Source organism: Uloborus diversus, chromosome 3 (genome assembly GCF_026930045.1).
Source record: "Uloborus diversus isolate 005 chromosome 3, Udiv.v.3.1, whole genome shotgun sequence".
Lineage (NCBI taxonomy): Eukaryota > Metazoa > Arthropoda > Arachnida > Araneae > Uloboridae > Uloborus > Uloborus diversus.
In genome coordinates, this window is record NC_072733.1 from 217390244 (window position 1) to 217415659 (window position 25416).

At 31.4% G+C, this 25416-nt stretch overlaps 1 protein-coding gene across 2 annotated transcripts in view; it reads left to right on the top strand.

Annotated features, from left to right (window-relative positions):
* Positions 1-25416, top strand: part of LOC129218591 (misshapen-like kinase 1) — a 137183-nt gene that overhangs the window by 58256 nt on the left and 53511 nt on the right. For both annotated transcript variants that reach the window (XM_054852909.1, XM_054852907.1), the window contains exons 13-19: positions 5309-5387; positions 8008-8150; positions 11309-11466; positions 13546-13799; positions 16579-16628; positions 17886-17959; positions 20805-21005. In XM_054852909.1, the coding sequence (XP_054708884.1) occupies positions 5309-5387; positions 8008-8150; positions 11309-11466; positions 13546-13799; positions 16579-16628; positions 17886-17959; positions 20805-21005 (959 nt within the window). The remainder of the gene's footprint in view (positions 1-5308; positions 5388-8007; positions 8151-11308; positions 11467-13545; positions 13800-16578; positions 16629-17885; positions 17960-20804; positions 21006-25416) is intronic.

Here is a 25416-nt window from a genome sequence, read left to right on the forward strand (position 1 = left end):
GCTAATTTAAAATGAGATCATGCAAACAATACTTTACAACATGAAATTCTGTTCCATTAAGCTTAAAAATGCTTTTAAATTTTTTCTTGGTGATTTTACAGCCTTGGTTTCATTTGAAATTCGAAGGAATTAAATCAATTTCAGGGGTAATTTTTGTTTGCTTTTGAATGTTGCTAAATTTCAACTAATTGGATAATTATTTTGGGTAGAAAGAGCCATTTAATGCGAATTTGGGGCCTCAAATTTAAAATTTGAATGGTTTGGTACACCTTTGGCGTTCTAAAACCCCCGTGCATTCCTTCTTGGGTGTCCAAGTACCTCCCTGCCAAATTTGGTTGAGATGGGACACAAATTTTGGTTTTGTGTGGGGGACATAAATATATGCACACATATTCTTTGTTTTATTTATATAGATTTATTTTTCGCATATGGAAAGTAGGCTTACACAATTCTAGGCTTACACAATGCATGTAACAGTGGAGCAGTCTTTTAGCATCTGGATTTTATTTTGATTAATTTCTTGAATTCTATATGCTACAAAGCCTATTGAGCGACAATAAAAAAGGTATTTTTTGCACCAATTGTGTTCATGTCCCCCCCCCCCCCAAAAAAAAATTGTTTGAAACTTTTTATTCTGCTTGAAATTTTTGTTGTATAATTATTTTGTCCCTTTCTCTTGATCAAAGCATTTATTTATTTTTTCCTCATATTAAGCACTTTATTTACAGATATGTTATCAACTTAACATAACTAAAAACCAACTTAGATTGGGATAACCTGTTACCTTAAACTTCTTAAAATGTTAAAGTATATTCATTAGTGCATGAGAGCTAAACTCCGGGTGTCTGCGTTTGATTCATCACCTAAACAGAACATTTGCCCTAGCACCGCAGAGCCCTAGGTCTGGTAAACTGAGATGGACACAGTAGACCTTGGTCCCCATGGACTGTTGCTCCCCTTCGTTTTTTCAGACTCACTAGTGATCAGTAAAACTATTATGCATTCTAATTTTTTTGAATAAAAGAGAAAGAAGAAATTCTTCTAATGTAATCAATAACTAAATGAAAGTATTTGAGTAAGTTTCAATTTTTTCTTGCAGTGGCGAGTCCAGGATCTTGTTATGGTGAAGGGGGGGGGGGGGGAGAGGAGGACTGAAATCGTAAAAAATTTTATATCACATTTGTGTCTTCAACTGTTACTAAAGTGAATGAAGACATTTTTAATACATAAACAAGGTCGTCCTGAGGTCAAAGAACTGGTGGGTGAGGGAAGTTTTTTTTTTAAAGGCATTGTTTTATCAAGAGCAGATTTCATTACGAGCACATGAGCATGCAAAACTGCTGAATTGTGCTTTAAAATACGAAAAAAAAGAATTATATAAAAACAAATGTGACGACCAGTAACAGGCTCTGGGCCCAGCTGGGCTGATCCTAGTCAATTTATTCGTCTCCAATGGTGATCCATGGCCCTCTTAAAGCTATCTACCCCTTGCTCATTTCCACCTCTTCCGGTAAGCTGTTTCAAGTGCCCACAACCCTACTAAAGAAGTAATATTTCCTAATTTCCAGGTTAGCCTGAGATTTAGATAACTTAAAACTATGACCCCCTTGTACTGCTTTCCATGCAAAAATTTAACCCATAAACATCTTTCATTTTGATAAATTTAAACTACTGAATCATGTCCCCTCTGACTCTCCTTTGCTTCAGGCTATACATATTGAGTCTGGTATCATAATCTAAATCTGAAAGTCCCCTTTACTAGTCTTGTTACCCTTCTTTGAACCCTTTCCAATGCAGAAATATCTTTCTTCAGATAAGGTGACCAAAACTGAACAGCATACTCCAAATGAGGTCTTACTAAACTCCTGTGGTTCTCAAAATAGGGAAGAATTTTTATCATTGAACATTTGAAAGAATTTTTATCATTGAACATTTGAAAGAATTTGTCTGCCTTTGTAGGATTTTTTAATGTTTAAATATGTTTGATTTTTTATTTTTTTCTATTTGAACCGAAAAATGACTCGTTTTTCAATTAAACAACAGAATAAAAGTCTTAAATATCATTAGCATGGATGTAACTAGTAGCTATATCTTGCATAATATCTACATTTCAGCAATATAGTAGAATGATATTTAAAACCACGAAAGTTAATTCTGTGTTTAAATGAGTTGAAAGAGATTACTTATCCAATAAATTCATTTTTGGAAATAAAATTATTATGCTTAGCAAAAGAACTGAAGTTTGTCCCCCATATTTCATTTTTAAAGCAAGTGCATGTTTTAACAGCTAGTTATTGTTCTATATTTAATTTTTATAATCAACAGTCTTTGAAAACAAGTTTCTCTTTCAAAACGAGTAGCCATTTTAGATTAGCGTGGTAATAGATGCATTTGTGGTATTTCGGGAACAAAAGTTAAGCATAAGAGGAGAACCGAATTTTCTTTCTTGGGTATTACGGTAACTTAAAAATTTGGCTCTTAGGATTCTTTTTTTTTTTTTGAAAAATTAGAGAAGAGTGAGAGTCTCCTCTCTTCTATATACCATTAAAACTGCATAGTTTCATTTTAAGGACTTCCATTGCGAAACATTTTGGGCGAGTCAAGGGAAATTTTGGGATTATCATCAAGAACAACCGACAAATGTGTTTTTTTGGACTTTGATTTCAAAACAATTCCCAAAGAGAGCTTTCAAACTCAAACACTTCCCCTAACATTATGAAGGATGACCTAAAATTACATTTTTAGGACCTCAATTCAGAAAAATTTTCAAGGGAAGAATTTTAAACTCCATCCCTTCCTCTAACTTTATCAAAAGCAACCTACGATTGCATTTTTAAATGGTTCATTTTCCTCTTGCATGATTTAGGCTGTGTAAAATAAACAACCATACAGTCACGGGAGAAACCTCGATTTGCACAAGATTAGGCTGTTGTGTCCTTCGTCTTGACACTTTGTTTTGAAGTAATTAGTGTACTATAATTACAATTTCAACAACAAACCTTTTTTAGATTGTACCTTTAAAGTTATTACTTCTTCACATTTTAAATTTAGTTTCTAAAATTGTATGGTGAATTAAAGCATCATTTTCTTACATCACACTATCCACAAATTCTACTCCGTCGCATATTTCACAAAGATTTTTTCCCCCTCAGGCTGATTTTAAGACCTGTGGATTTTACGCTGCTGCAGATAATACACAGGAAAATACAGTAAATCAATTCTTTGTCATTAGAATGGATAGTAATTTTTATAATAAATTTTTTATTAAAAAAATTTTATTTTACTGATTTGCGTGCAACTTTATTATTTTTAAAGGCCACAGACAGGAATTTTGTGTCTCAATTATGTTGTAATTTATAACCTCAATTAAGTTCAACTGTGTCATTTGCATAGATTTTCCTATGTTATTAGAATGGATAGTAGTTTTCATAATAAATTTTAAAAAATTAATAAAAATATTTTACTGATTTAAATGTAACTTTTGTATGTTTAAATACTATGGAAAGGAATTTTGTTTCTTTTTTGTGTTACTTAATGTTTTGAATTACAATTATTGTGTGGCTTATAATCTCATTTAAGTTCAAATTGGTCATTAGCGTGGATTTTTCTTTCCATGCCATTGATGAATGACGCATGAAAAATTAATTTTTTTATATGAAAATTAAAAGACGCTTTATTAGCGGACCCTATTTTTTCCACAAATTTCACTAACAATAATATTTTAAGATTTTCTTTTCTTAAAAATGAGATTCTCCCAGCTATAGTTGAAAGTATAATGAGACCCCAATTTCGGAGTCCTGTAAGTAGAAACTTTTCCAGTTAAATATATTTTTAGAAAATCATTTATTTAAAAAAAGAAAAAATCCAGTTTTAAAAGTTCAAAATTTTTAACGTTTGGCAATTGTTGAAAATAGAATTTTCAGTTCAGCTTTTTTTAAACGTTTTTTGATGCCACATGTTGTGCTTGAATAAACATTTTGCTGTAATTGTGCAGCAATTTATTAACATCCACTTTCGGTTATCAATAGTTCTTTTTTCTTTTCATAAGTATGCAATACAAAGCCAATTGAACAAAAGTACAAAATTACTTGTGGTAAAATATGATTTATTTATTGTATTGTTCGTCACATCGCATAGTAATAAAAAGAAACATCCATGGACTATATGCCGCTGTAAATTATCTCTGACTTTTGATTCAGCATATTGAAGTAAACACTCATTCAGATTGATCAAAAAATAAATTAAGTTTAGCTTGAACGTTAGGTAAACCCGGAAAAATGACAAATGCCGCATGACAGGAGAGTTTCACTGCTTTTTTGAGTCGGAACCCAAAATCCCGAAAAATCTGAAATTCAGAAAGGTCACGGTGCCGATCATTCCAGATTTGGGGTCCCATACTGTAGTAGTATTCATTCTAAAAAGTCTGGGGGTTCTCTCTCGAAATATTTTTAATATTGCAGTTTCAGAAATGGATTTAAGACAATATCTTGGGATGTGAGGAGTAGGAAAGGTTTAGGGACTTTTACAAAGGGTTGAAACTTTGTAACTTCCCCTGGAAATTTTCTAAAATTGTCATCTTAAAAGTGAAATTTTTAAGGATCTTTAAGAATGTGGAGGGGGAAGGAAATTGGGGCACACTATCTTAGAAATTTTCCAAAATGAACCACTTATGCAATCGTAGGTTGCTTTTGATAAAGTTAGAGGAAGGGATGGAGTTTAAAATTCTTCACTTGAAAATATTTCTGAATTGAGGTCCTAAAAATGTAATTTTAGGTCATCCTTCGTAATGTTAGGGGAAGTGTTTGAGTTTGAAAGCTCTCTTCGGGAATTGTTTTGAAATCGAAGTCCAAAAAAACACATTTGTCGGTTGTTCTTGATGGTAATCCCAAAATTTCCTTTGACTCTCCCAAAATGTTTCGTAATGGAAGTCCTTAAAATGAAATTATGCAGTTTTAATGGTGTATAGAAGAGAAGAGACTCTCTCTCCTATAATTTTTCAAAAAAAAAAAACTGTGCAAACGAATCCTAAGAGCCAAATTTTAAGTTACCGTTGATAACGTTAAGGGAAGGTGTGGGGAGAAAGACTTTTTCACTGAAATTTTTCGAAATTGAAGTTACAGCCTCATAGCCCCTCCATGGATTTGTCACTGTGTTTTAGAAGAAAATCTTGTATGAATTTTCAGTGATTTGTATGGTTTTTAGAAGTAAATTGTAATCTTACAAGTAAAAACTTATCAATTTTGAAGCTCTGCATCACATTCTCTACTTTAACTTTGTAATCATTCTTTATTTAAAAAAATAATTTTAGGTGAAGAAAGAGATCATGATGAATATAGATACAGTGGTAGTGATGGTGAGGAAGATGATGTTATTCCTGCTCAAATAAGGTATGTACCAAAAAAAGTGCAGCAACATTTTAAAATTTTATTATTGTATTTTTCAAATTTTTCAATTTTTAACTTCAAGAATGTTATTATGAAGGAGATTGTATGAGAACAATCATGTGGTTAATTTTTCAATACTTAGCATTGAATTTTGCAAACATTCAAGCCCGCTTAATAGATTAACCAATTTTTCACAAAAAGTTATTCTTATAAGCAGGATATTCCATTATCCAGGATCAACATAACATGGTTTGGTACACTGAATCTGGGATATTTTTTTAACCGACATTCCAATAAGTGGGATCGACTATTTCCTAAAACTTTCATGCACTTTTCTGTACTCGCTCCTAATCATTTGTAGTAAATATCCAAGATTTTCCTATTTCCATGCATTTTTTTTTCTTTTGTCATCAAAATTAGCATTATTGTGAAAAAAAAATAATTACCGTAAAGTGGGGCTGCTTGAGCCTCCAGGGGCTATTTGAACCCACAAGAAAAAAGTGTTTAAAATCCGTCCTGGTCCTATAAAACTCAATGTATAGACTTAAAAAACTTTCTCCATGACAAGTAACAGTATCAGGTAAAGGCTAGAGCATGAAACAAAGTTTCTGCTATTCCTGCCTTTTTCTGATTGAGGTTATGATTTCAAGTTGTCTAAACAGTTGTTTTTAGTGTCTGCAAACTTTCACATGTAAGTTCATGGAAGCATCTGATATCATCAAGGTCAAGATAGTTTTATGTTTGCATTGTAAAACCTCGTTAAGTCGTCACTCAAGGGACCAACAATTTTTGACCACTTATGCGGAGTGACTACTTATGTGGAGTGGGAAATTAAGGAAGAAAAAAAAAAGCCTTACAAATATTCATGAATAGCAGTAGAATTCTGTGAGAAAAACAATAGCTTACATAATCAATGTTTATAAATTAGTGGAAATATTAAAAAGGGGGAAAAATACCAATGATAGTTACTTTGTTTCATTTTCTCTTACTTATACATTACTAAATAACAACAACTTATTTTAATGTAGTTACAGTACATTAATACAATCCTTCAATGTTGGCTCATGAAGTTGTTTCTTATGGAAAAGAATGATCTAACATACATCAAGCTTTAAATTCTGTGTTTGTAGTTCCTTGAACGGATAATAAATACTGACTAACTTTCTCCAGGTATTAGATTTTGTATGTCTTGCTGAAAAGAGTTTGATTCATACTGTCTGCACTCGGCAGAGTCACAGCAAGAAGTATGTTTTGAACGACCAGAACGGAGGATCGAGATTTCAAGGAAAAATGACTAGATCAAACAGCCTTTCAACTAAGTCTGACACTATTTTCTAAGATCCGATAAGGAAAAGGAATTTTAGAAAACAATTTTTGAGTGACTAGTTAACTGGGTAAAATTAAATTTGGTGACCAGTAAAGGAGGATCATTTTACATTACTGTGAATGAGACCTTTTCGGGACCAAAGAAAAACGACCACTTAAACGGAGTGACCACTTAACCGGTCTACTACTTATTGAGGTTTCACTGTATTTCTTAATTAAATAATGGTGTTTTTAGGTTATAGCTATATAATTAACAGAGTAACTAATATAAGTTAGTAAAAGTGCACTGGTTGCCTTAAAATGGGGCTACTTGAGGCCTGCGTTCAAACAGCCCCAATCCACATTTCATCACTAAATTTATGTTAAGTAAGGTTTGTAATCTTTTAAAATGAAAAGGTTAGTAACTACTTATACCTGTCAAATTGCAGATCTGGGGATAAAAAGGGTCCGAAAGTAAAAAAGAACCCCTTGAAGTAGGAAATAATGTGGATTATTAATAGCAAAAATTACAATTGTGTCCAGATTCAACTAATTCCGGGGAAATGTCTTAGAGAGTGGCATTAGCCTATTTTGACTTAAGTATATCAACTCTAAAAAGGAAATTAAAATATCGCTCACAAAACAAGCCTGGGCATCCTGTAATATTTAGTAGTGAGGAAGAGCAGGCATTAAATAATATCAGAGAGAAAAAATCCACCCAAGCCATTAAATTTAGGAGTTCTCATTCTTTCTAATGTTTAAATGATGAGCATTTCAATTGGTTTTAGCTGTAGTTAGATTATATTTCTATTTTCTGAAATTATGTTTGCCTAAAATTTTTTTTATGTGTACATTGATTTTATATTAATTTATATAAATAATTTGCAATTTATATAAATACTTTGCTAACTAGAATGTACATTTTGAGTTTTTTTTTTTTTTTCAAAATCTTTGGTCCTTCTTGATACCACCACCTGTTTTACAGCTTTTTCTAATGGATTTACTGAGTGAGACAAAGTAGCCCCAGCTTGGGGCTACTTGAACCCAATTTTTAAAAATAGAAAAAAAATATATAGAGTTAAAAAATGTTGTTTATAAAAAACGCTTTAGGTGGTAGCAGAATGTCTGAAAAGTGGTAAAAACAAGGTTATCAGTACACATTATGGGTTTAACAAAGCATTAAGTGTAAAACTAGCAAAAAGTATGAAAATTTTGTCCAATTAGTCCCTCTTAATAGTAGTGTTTCAGAATTAAAAGGGATCTTTTTTTAGTGTTAAATCATTGTTTGAAGCACTTGATGTTTGAATTTTTACTCTAGGAATGCCGTAGACGGTGATTCAACTTTACGGAGAAATTATCAAGACGACAGTCGTACATTAACTCCTGGTGCAGGAAATTATCTACCTCCTGAAACTCCGGCACCACCTCCTCGCCCACCTGTGCCCCCTCAAAGATTGATTGGTAATTTATGCTACTTTCTTCCCCCGAAAGAGCTATAGTCAAACCTGATGATGTTGAAACCTGCATATCTCAATATTTTAAAATTTTCTAGTGTTGTCAGATACTGCTTTTTCTCCTGCTTTACTCGAATATTTTATCTGTAAAACCTATTTCTTGAAATTGAAAATAAAATTAGTAAGTTTAAAGGGCAACCTTGCATCCTTTACACATTCTGAAAGTCAAAAGTGGGCAGATGATTACTGCCGTGGGCAAGTAAATGGCAGTATCTACAAAAAAGTGTTTTTGAGATATTGGAAGAAACATGTTTTTGATTTACCACAAATATCGACAAACAATTTAAATTTTAATTCAGGCAATTCAGGGAAACCACTGGAGTCATTCATAGTCATGCTGATGACAGTCATTTTGTTGTACTTGGAAGAAGCTACACAACCTGTTCAAAATCGTTAAAATCAAACACATTTCTTTGTCACCTTTTCATCTCTTGCTGTACACCGTGATGAATACAATCAGTGTTCATGAATGTGTGAACTGGTTTGAAATATCAGAAAGAAATTGTCATTGTATTTATCTTCTTGCTGTTGATCAGTGCAATCATGGTGGTAAAAAGGCACCCATTTTTTATTTGGGCCATACAATTGTCCATTCAGTAGTCGATCGTTTTGGTTCCTTCATCTGGTTTGAAGCTTTAAGGAAGGATAAGGTAATTTCTTTAGTCTTTTTATAAAGTTATAGCCTCAAGTCAGAGCACTGGTATGTTCTTCCTCTTTGTATTGGATACACTTTGAGCTTGGTTTCTTGGAAAACCAAAATCCTTTTTGTGCAGTAGACTGAATTGCGATCCTATGAAAATTTTGGTCCTTGAAATGCTTTGTGTGTTAACGATGACTCTCATCAAACTATTAAAAGTGCAGCAGCTTAGTATTAAATTGAGAAAAACATCGCCTGAGCCAAAACAAAACAATTGGAATAGAATCATTCTCTTGCTACGCGCTTATTTATCGTCTGCCAAGTATTGTTCTCTTAATATTGTTTGTTTATTGTTTTTAAATCACGGATATGAAGAATCAAAGAAGATTTTTTTAAAAATTGCCTTAGTTCTGTGAAGTTACAAAACGTTTTCTTCGACTTTATTTGAAATATAAAATGATTAATTGCCCTAAATAATAGTTTTATTTAGGGGTGCTCAAGGACACTCCAAAGTTAAATTTTTGAGATGCGATAACTCTCAATTTACTGAATGACTTCCCAATTTTAACGAATGATAAAATACAACTTGACATGCATACCTGCATCTAATGAGAAGCGACAAGCGTCATTTTAAAAAATGCAGCATTGCAATATTGTCCCTGAATTTTCGTAGTTAAGGGGCACATTGACCTCCCTTGCCCTCCTATCGGAGCACCCCTGCTTGCATTTTGAGCTGCAAAGGAAATCCCGAAACGGTTGTGTCTTGGTACAAGTTTTGATAATGTTGCATTTATGTTCCATTCTTTGGTCAATGGTTATGAGCTGGTAAAGATCAGTAAGGTCATACTGCTGATTACCTGCACAATGTAGCAATAAAAGCAGTTACTGCTAATTACCACTGATTTAAAAAAATGCTTTTATTTAGTGGCAACCAAGTAAACATGTTTGTACCATAAAACTGAAGTAATATAGATTTCAAAAATGCAAAAGTGAAAATTAAAAAATTTTTAGTTACTACCGTTTACCTAGCCATGGCAGAACGGTTATGGGCAAAAAATTTTAAAAATGCAAATAAAGGAAAATGGAAAAATTTACAGCATTCTGAGGATTACCTGCACAATGTAGCGATAAAGCAGTTACTGCCGTTTGCCTGCCCGTGTGAGAAAGTTTCCGTTCTTCCGTTGGCAGGTAAAAAGCAGTAAGAGCATACTGCCGATTACCTGCACAATGATGAGATAAACGTAGTTACTGCAAATTACCAATGCTAGAAAAATGCTTTTTTTTAAAGCGGAAACCAAATAAACATGTTTGTACCATAAAACTAAAGTAATATCGATTTCAAAACCGCAAAAAGAATGAAAATAGAAAAATCTGCAGTTACTGCCGTTTACCTGCCCATGGCAGATTAGGCTTTAAGTAAGAAATAATGTCAGATAATGGTCAGCTAAAAATGAGGAGAGGAAGGGCGCAAGGCAAAGCAAAGCACAATATATTTTATGAAAACTGAATCCACTGTGTTATTAGAAATTTTGTGTTATTAGACTTTTTTTTCTTGTGCCAAATGGAAATGGATGAGAATTGTAAGTGAAAGAGTGAAGCTGGCAGAAATGAGAAGGTCCCGACAGTTCCTGTGTATCCATTTCCTAGGAATCGCTGTGAATCTGAAATCTTGTGCTGTGACTCTTTGTTCTAGTTGTTGTTTAAATTTTTACTGAAGTGAAATTCAAAGTGATCAAATCAGAACCTCTCGTAGGAGTCATGGTGTGACATATTTCAGTTTAACAAGACTTTGTAGCAACATGGCTAAAATGTGAGCCTAGATCTGCATACCCGAAAGGCCTCAAGCCCTTGAAAAGGGGCTTGAAATATAAAAAAAATTTGGAAACTTGCTGAAAATGTTTGAGAAGAGGTTAGATTTCAACTTATAGTTGGGAAGGGGCCTTCCCTGATTATATATGTGAACCATAATTAAAAAAACCGGATCTGCTAATAGAAAATAAACTCCTATAACACATGCACAGCAGTGACCAAAATGGAAAGCGTATGTAACATTCACATGTGAGTTAGGATGTTAACTTGTTGTTATGTGTTCTTTCTGGAAGACTATCATGACCGATTTTCTGATTTGGCATTGAATGTGAACTACATCATCTCCAAAAGATTGTCTTGCCATTGTCCAATTAACAAACTGTCAAAAGCATGTGCTGCTTGTTCACCTTGGTATGTTTCATGAACAAAAACTTTTGTTATGAGTGGTTGCTCCTCAAAGAATGGTAAATTGTTTTGTAAATAGCATGCTAAAGATGTATGATTTTATTTCCATGTGGGCCATTTGTTTTATGTCAAAAAAAAAAAAAAAAAAAAAAAAGATTTTGGTTCCAAATTAATACTTTTGATTGTTTATTTAAATGTAGTATTGTTTTGCTTTTTTACTCAGAATTGATTTTTAAAAATTATTTTAATTGCAGTTGTTCCAGATCCGCCACCACCCAGTAAGCCATTACCTCCTATACCCGGAGAAGAAAAGAAACCTGCTACTCCACCCCGTAATCAACAACTACAACCTCCAGCTTTACCACCCAGTAGAAATGCTGCTATCATTAAACCAATTGCAAGAAAACCAGATGTATGTTGAGGACAAAACATATTTCTTTTAAAAAAGTTCATCTTAACTGTAATACTTTTCTTAATGGGGCTGCATTACAGGCTCACTGCAATAATAATATAAGCATTAGTGTTTCTAACTATTATGTTCTAGAATTCCATCACAAAAAATACTAGTTAATCAAAAAATCCTGTTGCTCCAAAATTCTCTAAAATCTTTTAATTAGACATAAATTAGTAAATGTCAAAACAGTGTCAGTACAATGAAATAACAGATTTTAAAAAATTGCATTTTTACAAAAAATTTGAAGAGTTGGTTCATTTTCTTTATAAGTGATAAATTAGTTTCAATAAATACTTAGAAAAGATGCATAAGGAATTACAGGTGAAAGTCAAATATCTGCACAACTGAATGTTTTCACTCCCATCATACATGAGAAATACAACTAGTTGAAACCATTTACTAAGCATTTATTGACCTGCTTTGTAAATGTATAAACTCTCAACTTTAAAACACAAATTTTAAAGTTGTTTTCAGTCTCATTGAAAACAATGATGGCACCTATGCTATTGTTTGGAATGATAATGAACTCGCAAAATATCTTCAGTTTCCATATCTTCAGTCTTTCCTCACCATTAGTTTAGTTTCAGAAATCAACACACAAGTATGGTAATAAAGATTGTTTCCCATTCACCCTATGTTTTCTTTTGCCCAAACTGACTATATAGGGGAAAAGGGGACACATGTGAACAAATTTTTTCATTTCCATATTTTTCAAAAAATATTATCAATTTCTCTGCGTAAAAGTGTCCCCATGATTGAATAAACTTCTCTTTGTGTCATGGAATTCTTTGGGATTTTTTAAAAAAAATATTTCTTTACTTCATAGTATTTAAAAAAAAAAAAAAAACCTCTGCAATTGTTTACATGTGCCCCAAGAGGGGGCCACATATGAACACTGTTAAAAATGTAGAAGTATCATATTATTTATGAAAATTCTTCAATATGATACATATACCTAAATAACAAATAGGTTGAAAGATTTGTAACCTATAAATGCGTAAATTTCAACATTCAGTTATTGTTCCACTAAGCAAATATTTTTCTTGCATACATAACTGCTCACTGTCAAATTTTAAAGTCTCGTAGCCTGTTCTGATCACTGAATAGACTAGAAAAAACTTATATAACTACATAATAAAAATGTTTTTTATGTATGGGCCATTCTATATATACTTTGATTTTAATCTTCATACATTGTTTGATAATGTATCTTAAAATGATTTTGAGTTTCAATTTTTAATTAAATGAAAGTTTTTTTGTTTCCTTTTATTTCCTGTAAGTATTATACAACACTAAATTATTGACCAACTGTTTAGTAACAAAAAAATTTAAAAAATTAAAATAATAAACATAAATAAATAAATACATAACAGTATTTATTACAACTAACAATAAATTTAACAACTGATTATAGGAAAATAATAATTGTAAATATTTACACATTTTTAACACTTACAATATCTTACACTAATAAAAGTATTACAGAGAACGGCTATGGGAACTGCTCACTTGTGCCCTTAGATGTTGTGTTCTCAAATGTCCCATCATCTACTTTAGAGCAAACTCTCAAAAATAAAGAATTTCTAACTTAATAAAAAAATTTAAACATCATCATAAATTTACTTGAATACTCAAACAATGGCTTGTAGCACTAAGATTTAGATTAGCAGTTAGTTTTATAATTGTTTTCACAAGAAGAAGACTGATTAAATTTTCACAAAAATCAACACTTGCTAAAACCAAGAAGTTGCCTTCAGAGAAACATAAAATGGGACATTATTCTAAATGTTTGTCCAAGAGGTAGAACTGGTGCTGTTTTTATTTGAGAATTTTTCCAGATTTTTTGCTTGAAGTGATCTTTATAAAACATACCATGTTTACATGTGCCCAGTGTTCACATGAGCCCCTTTTCCCCATGTTAAAAAAAATTTCATGCCTTACCTGAAAAAGTAAAAAAACTTTTTGAAGTAAAAATTTTTTTTTTCTGCCTTTCACTATTAATTTGTAAAAAAAAAATACAGTCATTGTTCTTTACAGGAACTAGATGTGCTAGCATCCCATTTAGGGGATAGTCTTGGAATAGAGAACAATAATAGTCCTATGAGTAGCAATTTGCCTCCTGCATTACCCATTCTGATGGATGAATATTCTACATTGAATGGCAGTTCTCCAGAATTTCCACCACCACCACCTCCAATTGTATCTGATTCAGATGACGACGACGATGATGAAGATGATGGACAGGTGCAAAATGATGGCACTCTTCTAGCATCTGATCCACCTCGACCACTGTAAGTTAATTTTTATTTTTTAAAACCATGGTGTGATGTTTTATTTCATTAGAAAAGTAAGCCCTTTATTAATTGTAACTGAACAATTATGTAATTTAAAATACATATACATACCAAAGAAAAGCGAAAAAGTAATCCTATGCAATGTTCTGCAACATTTTAATAATTCTCCTAAGTCACATCTGTGTTCTTCAGAACACCAGAACAGTTGCCATTCTGATTAAAAATGTACATGGAAGAATTTCGTGACTTTCTTATAGAGTTAAGAATGTCTTTAAATTCCAATTTATGCTGCAATTTCGGCATTGTTGTAGTTTGATTCATACAGCAGTTAATCCTTTTTGTGGACTTCAATCAAAATAATACCAAGTAAAAGTTCAAAATGGTAAATAAAATACAATTAATTCTTTGGTAAATAAAATTCAATTAATTTTGAATGAACGAACTGCATATATTTTCACTGTACTGTAACACATTTTATGTCCAGTACAATCATTCTTTTTATCAACGACAACTTTTAACTAATTTGTCCCGCGGTTGAAGTGCTTTTCAGATAATCCACCTTTTTCATTATCTGCATTATCTGTGCCACCCAATTCCGCGAATAATCGGGATCGTACTGTAACAACTTCTTTGAGCAAGCTATTCTAAATGCCTACGATCCTGTTGAAGCAGAAATTTATCCTAACTTCAAGATTAACCTTAGATTTGAAAAACTTAAATCAGACCCCTAATTTTTCCATATGTGATTTAGCCCACCAACACCCTCTACTTTAACGAATCTAGATCAGGCCTCTTCAGGCACTCCTTTGCTTATTAAGCAAAGAGTCTTTAATCTAAATCTTAAAGTCCTTTCACTAACCCAGTAAGAGTCTCTTTAGCTCTGTGGTAGAAGCTTTGCTTTATATGCCGGAGGTTGTGGGTTCGATTTCCACCATTGCTCTGAGTGTTATTTCCACTTTATGTGCTGTAAATCATTCTTGTGTTGTCTTATCTGTAAATAAATAAAGTCCTATCTGTAGAAGCAAGGGCACCAATCTTTTGGTAGTGTTATTTAATTACGGGACATGAAAACAACAGCTAACCCAGTGACTCTCCTTTGAGCCCCTTCTGATAAGTTAATATCTTAAGACCAAAACTGAACTTTATGCTACAAATGTATCATGCCAAACTTCTGTATAAATTGACTAAACTTTAAGTACTGGCTACTTTTCAAGGCATCCAAATTAACTTCTTTGCTAATGATATTATCCAGTAAATAACCTTTGCTTTGACATTTTTCAACATTAAACAACATGCTCCAATTAATTGCCTTGTAAAAAAAAAAAAAAACTCTTGATGTTTTCCAAATTTTTCTTCATTGTCAACCACCCCCATAACTTTGACATTTATGAAAATATTGGTGCTTCCAGAAATACTTTAAATATCCTTAAAGAAATTAATAAACAAAAATGTGGCCCTAAAACTTAACCTTGTGGATAACCATTCCTTCCAGTCAGCCAATTTCTTACCGAAATTAAAGTTTTCTTCCCTATCCCAGTTGTAAAATATATGTAACATGTTTGTGAACTTTCAGTTGAAGTAGCATTTGAATTAAGTACAGTAGAACATTGTGACTGAACCTCCTTGAGTAAATTGAGAATTCTAGATAAAAGAGTGCTTGAAAATGGGTGCTGAGAGACCTAACCACTTAAACCTTGGATTTTCAACTCATGTCCCATTTATAAAAAAAAACTACCATATGTGATACCATTAGGTTACAATGAATAAAATTTGTTAATTTGTTCATTGAGTGTCAGACAAGTCAGGAAATGCAAAGTAATTTTAATATTCTAGTAAATGTAATTTTAAGCTTTATTTTGGTATTCATAATGCTGTTTATTTTACTATTTGTTATTTAATTTTTAACAAATACATGGTTTTCCCCACTGACTCATGCAGCGTTCAAATCTATTATTAGATATTGAGCTGCGAAATGGGCTAAGCAGGTATAGCATTTTCTTAGGATTTCTACCTTTTTGTCAATACATGGAATGATATGTTTCATACTGTTGAAAATCAGACATCTGTCCAACGTTGCATAGCACATTAAATGTTGTCTGCGTAATTAAGCAATTCTTTTTATGGTACGGTGAAACCTGTGTAAGTTGACCACTTGCGGTGCACTACTTTAATGGTCAACTTAAACAGGTGGTCAACTTACAGAGGTTGATTTATACAATAAAGACTAATTCCGTGCCTGAAAAAGGAGGTCAACTTAGACAGGTGGTCAACTTACAAGGGTGGTCAACTTTACAGGTTTTACTCTATTAATATTAGTAAGTCAATGGTTAAAAAATAATTACCTTATGATACACTACTTTACTTTCAGGTTCAATCTCTTTAAATTTAATAACTCTTTGAACACTAGAATTATTTTGTGCTCCAAAAATTTACTTATTGGTCAAAAAATAAAAAAAAAACCTAAAGTGATGAAAATAAAAGTATTTTTTGTAGCCATCTACAGGAACGTCCTTCTGATGACCTTGAAATAGTGTTGTAATAAACAGGATTAAAGTCGAAATAAATTAATGTCAATAAAACAAGGTTATGATTAAAAACACATTTTGAATGATGGAGGTATCACTATATTTAGCATTTGTTGAGTTACTCATTTTTTTTTTTTTTTTTCAGTATTTAGCATTTAAATTGAACTTTTTAATGCATATGTGAATGATTTTTGTTTCAAAAATAGCTATAGCTTTTACATGAAAAAATATCACTTTTAATTTCATTTCAGGCCTCCAGATTGTTATAATACTGATACCTTGAGAGCTTTGGTGCAAAAAGGCAAGTCTTTTATCTGCTTTATTTTGAATAAGTTAACTTTGAACTAGTTTTAAAAGAAGTTGCCTTTGAACCTTAATGCAACAGGATGTAAAAATGTTACCATAATTATTAACAATGTTAAGAAAACTTTATTTTATTTTTAAGAGTGTTACATATCTTGTTGAAGTTTCTAGACAGACTTTTGTTTCAAAATTGATTCGGACAGTTTTCCACTTTATATCTACTTTCTCTACCAACCTTTCAAAACATAATTCAAAATTTATATAATTTATGCAATACTTACTTTGTATAGTTTGTGTAGTTGACAATTGGCTTTATGAACCTCAAACATTCAGCAGCATAACAAGAAAGGAAAAATCTTCCTTTAAAATAAATTAACATTGTATAATTTTTTATGAACAAAAAAAAAACAGTAAAAACCTCTATCTTCTTAATCTGATGACAGTGTTGACTTTCAAAACAATGTTATTTCACCTTCCCCCTGATAGATTTTCCTGAGGCAAATAAACAATAAGGAAATCTTAACGGGGTTGCTGAAATGGAAACTATTGTCTTACAGGGCATTGCATTATAGTTAACTGAAATCAATGAATATTTCAATGTGTAATGCCTATATAAAATTGAGGCAGAAACTGCACCTAGTAAACTTGACAATCACATATCCAATAACTCTGTGATCTCTTCCTCCACTTCTTGTCTTTTGATATCCAAAATAGGACTAATCTATCATCATTTTTCTGGTGGCATGGCGCACAACCCAGTTTCATTCTTTACTCAGCAAATGACATCAGTAACTTTGGTTTGTTCTCCACTTTCTGTCATTTAAGGAATTTAAGAAAAATCTTTACATGCATTTTTTTAAGCTTCTGTGAATTGTTTTACGTTTCCATAGAGTTTTGTTCCTTAACGTCCCAGTTTCTTTAGCATAAGATAATACTGGCAAAATAATCTGACCAAAAACCTTTCTTGTGAAATAAATTGAGTGAACACTTGAAAATATAGTGTTATATTTAAAAAGGCAAATATAAATCTGAATTTATTTTTCAGTCATGCTTCCATTTATCCTTCAGACTTGTCCCTGATACCTATAACTGCACTAACTTTATATGAGCCTAAAAGCAATAATGGTCATTTTAATTTGCTCATTAAGACTAAAAATGTATAATGATGGAAAAATTCATCAGTTGTAGGTTTGTTTCTGTTTCATTTTTCAAAAGCAATGTTGATGTGCTGTTCTTATTCTGTTTTTGTTTTCAGTTTCTAGTCAAGCACCTAATCGCCCGTTGCCACCCACCCCAGATGAAGAAGATGCTAAAGCATTAATTCAAAGGGTAATGCTAGTTTTTTTCTGCTATTTACCATAGATTCCAGATTATCCTCTAATGAGCTACCTCTTTTGCAGATTATTCATGGGCTTAAATTCTTTTTTTCAATATCCATCATTTTGATGGAACTTATTTCTGTGATGTTACATAAGCTTTTAACGAGGGTTGGGGTCTTAGATATCTGAAACTGGTTTTGGACAGGACAAGTGGTTTTTTACTGTCCGAAACTGTCTAAAATGGTCCAAAATTGCCCAAAAGTGTCTCAAACTGTCCAAAAGTATCCTAAAGCAAAAGTTGTCTAATCTATTCATTTCATATTTACTGAAATATTAGCAATGCATATACATAAATATTAATTATTTGTAATCAATGAATAATTAATAATGTTTTCTCTGAAATGTTAATTTTAAAAACATTGAACATAAAAAGACTTCTAATAACTCTATTAAAAAACTTCCTAATGTAAGAGTTGTAGTGTTATAAAAAGAAATTTGCACCACTACCAAAATTAATTAATTTCAGTTCTGTTTATAACTCAAAGAATGCTATTAAATGTGTAATATTTAGATGCAGGTAAAGCTTAGTTTTTAAAGGGTTTCTGCATAATATTGTGCATGATATTTTAACGATTTTTTTTAAAATCATAGTTTGAAAAATAATAAACTGATCATAAAATTTAAGCACTTATATTTTCAAACTAGTGCACTTTTTATTTTTAATTTATATTTTTAACATAATGCATTCTGTAACTAAACACAACAATAAATATATAGTAGCTTGTTGAGTTTCAAAAAAATTATCGGCGTTTTCCTAGAGTAAATCACGGTAATTTAATTTCATGTCATGAAATGGCACCATAGTCTTTTCATTACTGCAGTCAAGAAAAGAAAAACCACTCCAAAGCTGTAAAATAACCTCATATATATATACAGTGCAACGCAAAAGTTTAGACAATGAGCAAATTCACACAGATTTCGAAATCTATTTATTCAGTTTTCCTAAGACTACTTTAGTCTAAGGTGCTATGCATACTATATAATAGTTATAGCAATGAAAATTCGACTTGTGCATTTTACAAGTTTTTACATTGTAACAAAAAATTAACATTGTCTCAAAAGTTTAGACACAAACGAAATAAAAATTAAATAAAACAGTTTTAAAACCTGCTTGTGGATCCATTCTTCTTTATTAGTTCATAAATCGAAGAAACTAAACCTTGCATCGCTTGGGGCTCAATTTTGTACCATACTTCCTCAATAGATCTCTTAAGTTCCGATACAGAAGTGTATTGTCTACCATTGCTGTAAACTTTGCGACACATGATGCCCCAAAGATTATAGGGTTTTTTAAGCATAGATTCAAGTTTGATGCTGAGATTTTTTCCAATTAATATTGGTGGCATAACAGATGAATCTGAAATTAGCAGGTCTTTTGCTATGTTTCTCACTAGCATACAGGTATGGTAGACAAATGGAATCATGCCTAGGCAGTTTAAGAAGCTTATAGGCAGCAAATAATTTTTTTTAAATGGATTTCTCGTTAAATGAAGAAAAGTTGTAAGTAGCAGTTTTTTCTAATTCTGTTTTCGTGATTTCAGCATAAAGCTTTTTGCAACAAATGGAGAAATTTGAGTTGGCATTATCAACAACAGTAAAGACATTCATTTTTGAGGTCATTCAGAGCTTTACTATCACAGAAGAAAAATGGAAGAAAATGGAGTTTTTGTTGACAAATTTTCGAAGATTTAGTTTTAAAACAGCTAAAAAAGGATGCCTGTACTCTCGAAAAACAACAATTAGAAAGTTAAATTTATGAGATTTTTCTTAAAAGCTCATCTAAAATCGAATTCTACTTGAATTTGGTCAAAATATTAACTAACCCTCCCTCCTTACGTTCTTAAGTCCTTTTTTCTTTGACTAATCAATTTTTGGTTGCCATTTGAAGTAAAAGTGCTATTTTTCTCTAAAAATTCTACTATTTTGTTATAAAAACCCTAATATAAAAAAAACTAAAAAGAACTCAAACTCAATGCGGGGGGGGGGGGGGAGTTTTATCTGCAGGAATGTGTGTACTAAATTTGAAATGAATCGGTCCATTAGTTTTTAAATAGGAGTGAACACAGACTTTGAGAGAAATGCATTTAAAGTTTTAGAAGCTAAAAAGCACCAATGCCAGCTGCATAGAGTGCAGTCCCTGTAGCAATTTCAATTTCCTCAGCCTCTACTTTTTTCATTATTTATTTATAATATATTGGTGTATTCAAATGTACTTGGAATCTGCCCTTGCCCTGATTTTTGTTTTTACTATATGCCAATGAACATATTGCATATGATAGTATGAAATATTTGTCGGTTAAAGCTCATGTTCAATTACAAATCTTTTTATCACTATGATCATCCTATTAGTGATTTTACAGAATATTTCAGTTTATAATCTTTAAAATCTCTTAAAATCTGTATTTAGTTGGATTTCCAGTTAGTAATTTTTTTTCAAACCTAAATTCTATTGATATTCTTAGTATGAGAAGAAGCATTTGCTCATGGTTTTTCAAATGAAATTCTATGCAAAAATTTTATTTATTATTTTTCATTATATTTCACTGTGTGCAATATCAATAGCTAGAGAAAGTGCCCACATGGCAGGCACACACTGTGCAATTGAAATTTTTCGGGGCGGTTGTTTTAATGCCCTTTTTGGGGTGGTTCTCATTCTGGGTGGTACTCTATAGCATGCGAGGGGGTACCATCTCTCTTGGAGGGATGAACACCCCAAAAGTGTTTTTGTTTAACATTTAAAAATTTATTGCCAATGCATCTTTTTTAAATATTTTTTCCAATTCTTAATATTTTAGGTGGATAACTCAAAAGAAGGAAGAGAAAGGCAAAACTCGCCAATTTCGCAAGATCTGAGCAGAATACATGGTCAACGATTAGAATCATCCCAAAGCACACCAGCAAACATTGGAATGGCTGGTTCACGACCAACTCCCGATATTTTCCCTCAACATTCTTCTCAACAAGTGCTGGGATCAAAAGTTGACAGATCTGATGAGGTATGGAATATGTAGACATTTTATGCATAGCACAAACTACCATAAAATCCCGAAAATCCCCCCCCCCTATTTTCAAAACAAAACTTGTTAATTTCAGAAGGGGGGGTTATAATCGAGATTTTTTTTGGAAAATTAGCCAAAATAATTGTTTTTAGTTGTATTAATTTCAGAGTACAGAAAAGAAATAAGTAAATAAGAGTTAATATTCATGAAGAGTGAGAAAACCTGTCATAAGTTTCTAGTACCAATAAATTGCATGTGGGCGCCATTTTTTTCGAAAGAAAGGATTTTTCACCTGAAGTTGGCAAAACCCCTATAGTTTATCGCTTAAAAATTCATCATGTACTGAATGTAATAAGGTTACCATAAAATAAGCAAAATCTTAATGTTCTTGTTTTAGAATAGAAGCAAAAATCGCAATCACGGACGCAATTCAAATTCTCGACTACTGTCCATGGCCCAGTAACACGCTGTTCGCGTCCCATGGGTTGGGATCACTGCTGTAAATAATAACAACACACCTGCTAAAATCTTAAAGAAAAAAATCACGAATTTTTTCTGAAAAATACAAAACAGTTAAGGGAAGCATGGAGAATCAAGAATGTTCATTTCTATTGGAGAGGAAAAAAACACCACTAATAAAAAAAATGACAAGGCTCTCGCTAGTATGCTAGAAAAGTCTAAAATGGCTGTTTTGAAGTGAGCAACTGTTTGAATGAAAATATGGACAAAACGAGCTATGCATTCAACTACAATGAAATAATCATAACTAATTATAGGCTTTGGGATAGATTTCTTTGTTACCAGCAGGACGTTATTTCGAATTGTTCCAGGGGGATCAAAGGATGTACAGTATAACCATGGTTTAACGATTGTCGAGGGACTGGAAGATGTTATCTTTAAATCAAGGAGTATAGACATTCAATACATTTCGGGTATAAAACTGGTCAGTAAAAGTCAGTACAAGTCAGTATTCTTCATCTTGGTTAGTATTTGTTAGTTTTTTTTCAAAATGTAGTCTGTGAAGCTAGTATTTTTCTGCAGATTTGCTGAAAAATTAATTTTAAGAGAAATATTGGTAGTTGTATTTTTCCTGTTTTCCTTATAAACTTTTTAAATGCTAAAAAAGTGAGACATTGCCAATACTGCCAATTTTGCCAATCTGGTAAAGTTTGTATTATTGTATAGGTATAATTTGCGGTTAGCTTCTTTTTAGTCTACTTTCCACAAATATTTTTAAGAAAAAGCAAATATATGCTTTGTTTGTTGTAAAAAAATATTAAAATAAAATATTTATCAAATAAATAACTAAATTAATGAATACTGCAAAATAAAAACTTTGAAAGTAAGGGGTGATTTGGAAATGTGCCTGTTGTTCTGTGTGATCACTTTCCCTGCCCCCTCCCACCATTAAAAAAAAATTTCTTGTTCGAAAAACATTGGAGAGGGTGCATCATTCTCTCTTTTTTCCCAATGGCTCAAAAATGAACCATAAGTACCTATGTGAAAATTGAAAGAAAGACATAAATCTCGAACTAAAAGGGAGATTTGTTTTGAACAAATTTATTTAAAGAGAGCTTGCCATACAAAAAACGTTTCTCAAATTTGACTATTTTAAGGTTATTTTTGAGAAATTTAAAATGTTTTAGCATTGAGAGATGCTGATTTAAATCCTTTACTTAAGAAATTAACTATGCTAAAAGTATTTTTTTGCTGCAAATATTTACAGAGAGTAAGTGTATGTTTGAAGTTTTTTACTTTAATTAATTTTTATTATTATTATTGTTTCAAGTTTTGAGAAATTGACGAAAAGCTTTATATTCTTCAATTGAATTGCTCTGTAATTAAGTACATAAATGCAAGAGTAATCTTTGAAAATAGTAAAATAAATTGCTTAATGTACTTAATAAAGTATCATAGAAAAATAACTTTTTTCCTCTACAATCACATTGCTCTCGCCCGCAATATTTTAAAATGTATTATGCATATGATAAATACACACAAAAAACACATTATACACTAACCTGTGTATAACTATTATTTTCCAATTCATTTGTAGATTTACTAGACTATATATGATTTCGTTTCACTGCATAAAAGCATTTCCTGGATGTTTTACCTTTAAATGTATACAACCATTAATTATGCTTTTACTCTACATTTTATCATCATTGAAAAAATCTCTTAGAAAAACTTTCCTATTTTCGTCCAAAATGTAAAAGTAAGATGAAGATAATATTAAAGCAATAAGGTATACATGACAACAACATTTAATGTAAAATTTTGATGTGAGAAAAAATTTATTATGTTTAAATTGTTGTCTTTATTTGCTGCCTTTAACTTTCATGATGTACGTTCTTTCAGTATAAGTCAACTTAGTTTCTGTACATCCAAAAATTTTTGCTGATTAGTAATTAAAACAGTTTTCTAAATGTGTTCTGGGTTTTACAAAAATCTTTTTTAAACTAACAATTAACAGGTTAAATATAATTTACAGATTTTTTTTCTCTTTGCTGGTATCAAAATTTTTCTTAAAAGTTGTTTTCCAGTGAGTTTTCAAAGAAAACAGTTGTGAATGAAACACTGCTCTTAATCATTTAATAATGTTTTGACCAGTTGCAAGATCTTTCAATTTATTTTCCTAGTTTCAGAAAAGTTCTATTCATTATTCAATGAATATATGAATTAAACTCACAACTTTCAGTCAAAATTTGTATCAAATGAGCTTTACATTATGTTGCTGCGTATTATAAATAAAACTGGCGTCTATTTAATTAAGTGTGATAGGGTAGGTGGGGTACGTTGGACCGCGGGGCATGTTGGACTAGTCTTAATTATTTTAATACTATTAATATATTTTATTTTATGACCAACAAATGGCACCTATGGTCCTACAAATCCTATAATGAAATCACGTGGTACAATTATGTTGAACAAATTTTATTCCAGAAAGTGTTATTTCAGTAGTCCTGATTTATTTTCGGAAAATTAACTTAATTTTTTTAATGATTTTCATCAAGATGGGGGGGGGGGGGGATTGAGCTCCTTTCTTAAAGTAAGTTCTTTTAGTTCACAATAATAGGCTTTTTTTTTTTTTTTTTTCATTTTTTATCAAAAAAAAAAGTTATGACATGACTTTTTCAGACCAAGAAGGTGGGGTAGGTTGGTCCACTCTTTGTGAGGCACGTTGGACTGGACCAAACTATCCCACATAATTTTTTTTTCTCTTAAATCTCATTAATTATAACAATATTCTAAGTGGTTGTATATTATACATTAATTTAATTTCATGTTACACTTGTTTTGAAATAATAATAATAAAAAGTTTGGGCAAAAAAAGAAAAACTAATAATTATTTAACAAAAGTTATACTAAATGAATTTTACCAAAAGATTCATTTCATATCTGCACTTTTTTACAATTTATATTTTCAAATATTCATCCAAATTTTTGCAGACTGTTTTCAAAGAGTAAAATATGCAATACATGCTATAATAAAGTTCTTGTGTTAAACAAAAAACTTTTGCTAAACAAGCATTCTACATAGAAACAAAATGAAACAAATAATTGATTAAAGGAATACAAAAATACTTTTACTTAAGATTATCTAATTTTGATTTTAGAACACAAAGACATTCTAACTTAAAGCTGTCAATTTTATTCTACTTTTTCTTTGAAATATATGGTACTAGTATTACACAAGATTCTTTACCCTTTGGAGTTGTTTCATGCAATGCAATGAAGTAAAAAATGAGCTTTTTCCCCCTACCAAAAAATATTGATGTAACTTTGAATAAAAGTAACATAGGACCTATCCTTCCTAAACCCAGTCCAATAAAAGTGCTTCCTCCAAAGCTATGGAAATAGCACTTTTATATTCTTAGATATTGTTTAACATATCTTTAGTTAACTTTAATCTGCATTAATTGTCTCATGAATATTCAATAATTGAATATTCTTTTGATTTTTAAAAAATGTGTACTAATGGTGAATGCTTACTGCCGTTTTTAATTAAAGATGGTTTATCACTTTTTTCACTCTGCACACAAAAGAGAATAAGGTTGTTACAACATTTGATTGTATTAATCACTAAAATAATAACAAATGTTGTTTGAGTTATGCAGTCCAACGTACCCCACCTGTAAGGCATGTTGGTCCACTTTATAATGTTCCCTTAAAAAATTAACGTAAAAAAAGTTAATCAATACAGCACTTCCAAAAAACGCTGTGATGTTGAGAAGTGTTTAGTGAAACTTATTGTAGAAAATCAAATTGCTCATTAAGTGTTTTGATGAAATAAAAAATAAGTAAAAAAGTGGACCAACGTGCCCCACCTCCCCTTACTCTTTTCTGTTACGCTAAAGTTTATTAAGTTTTAAAATTTTAGTATTTAAAATTTTAGTAAATTGGT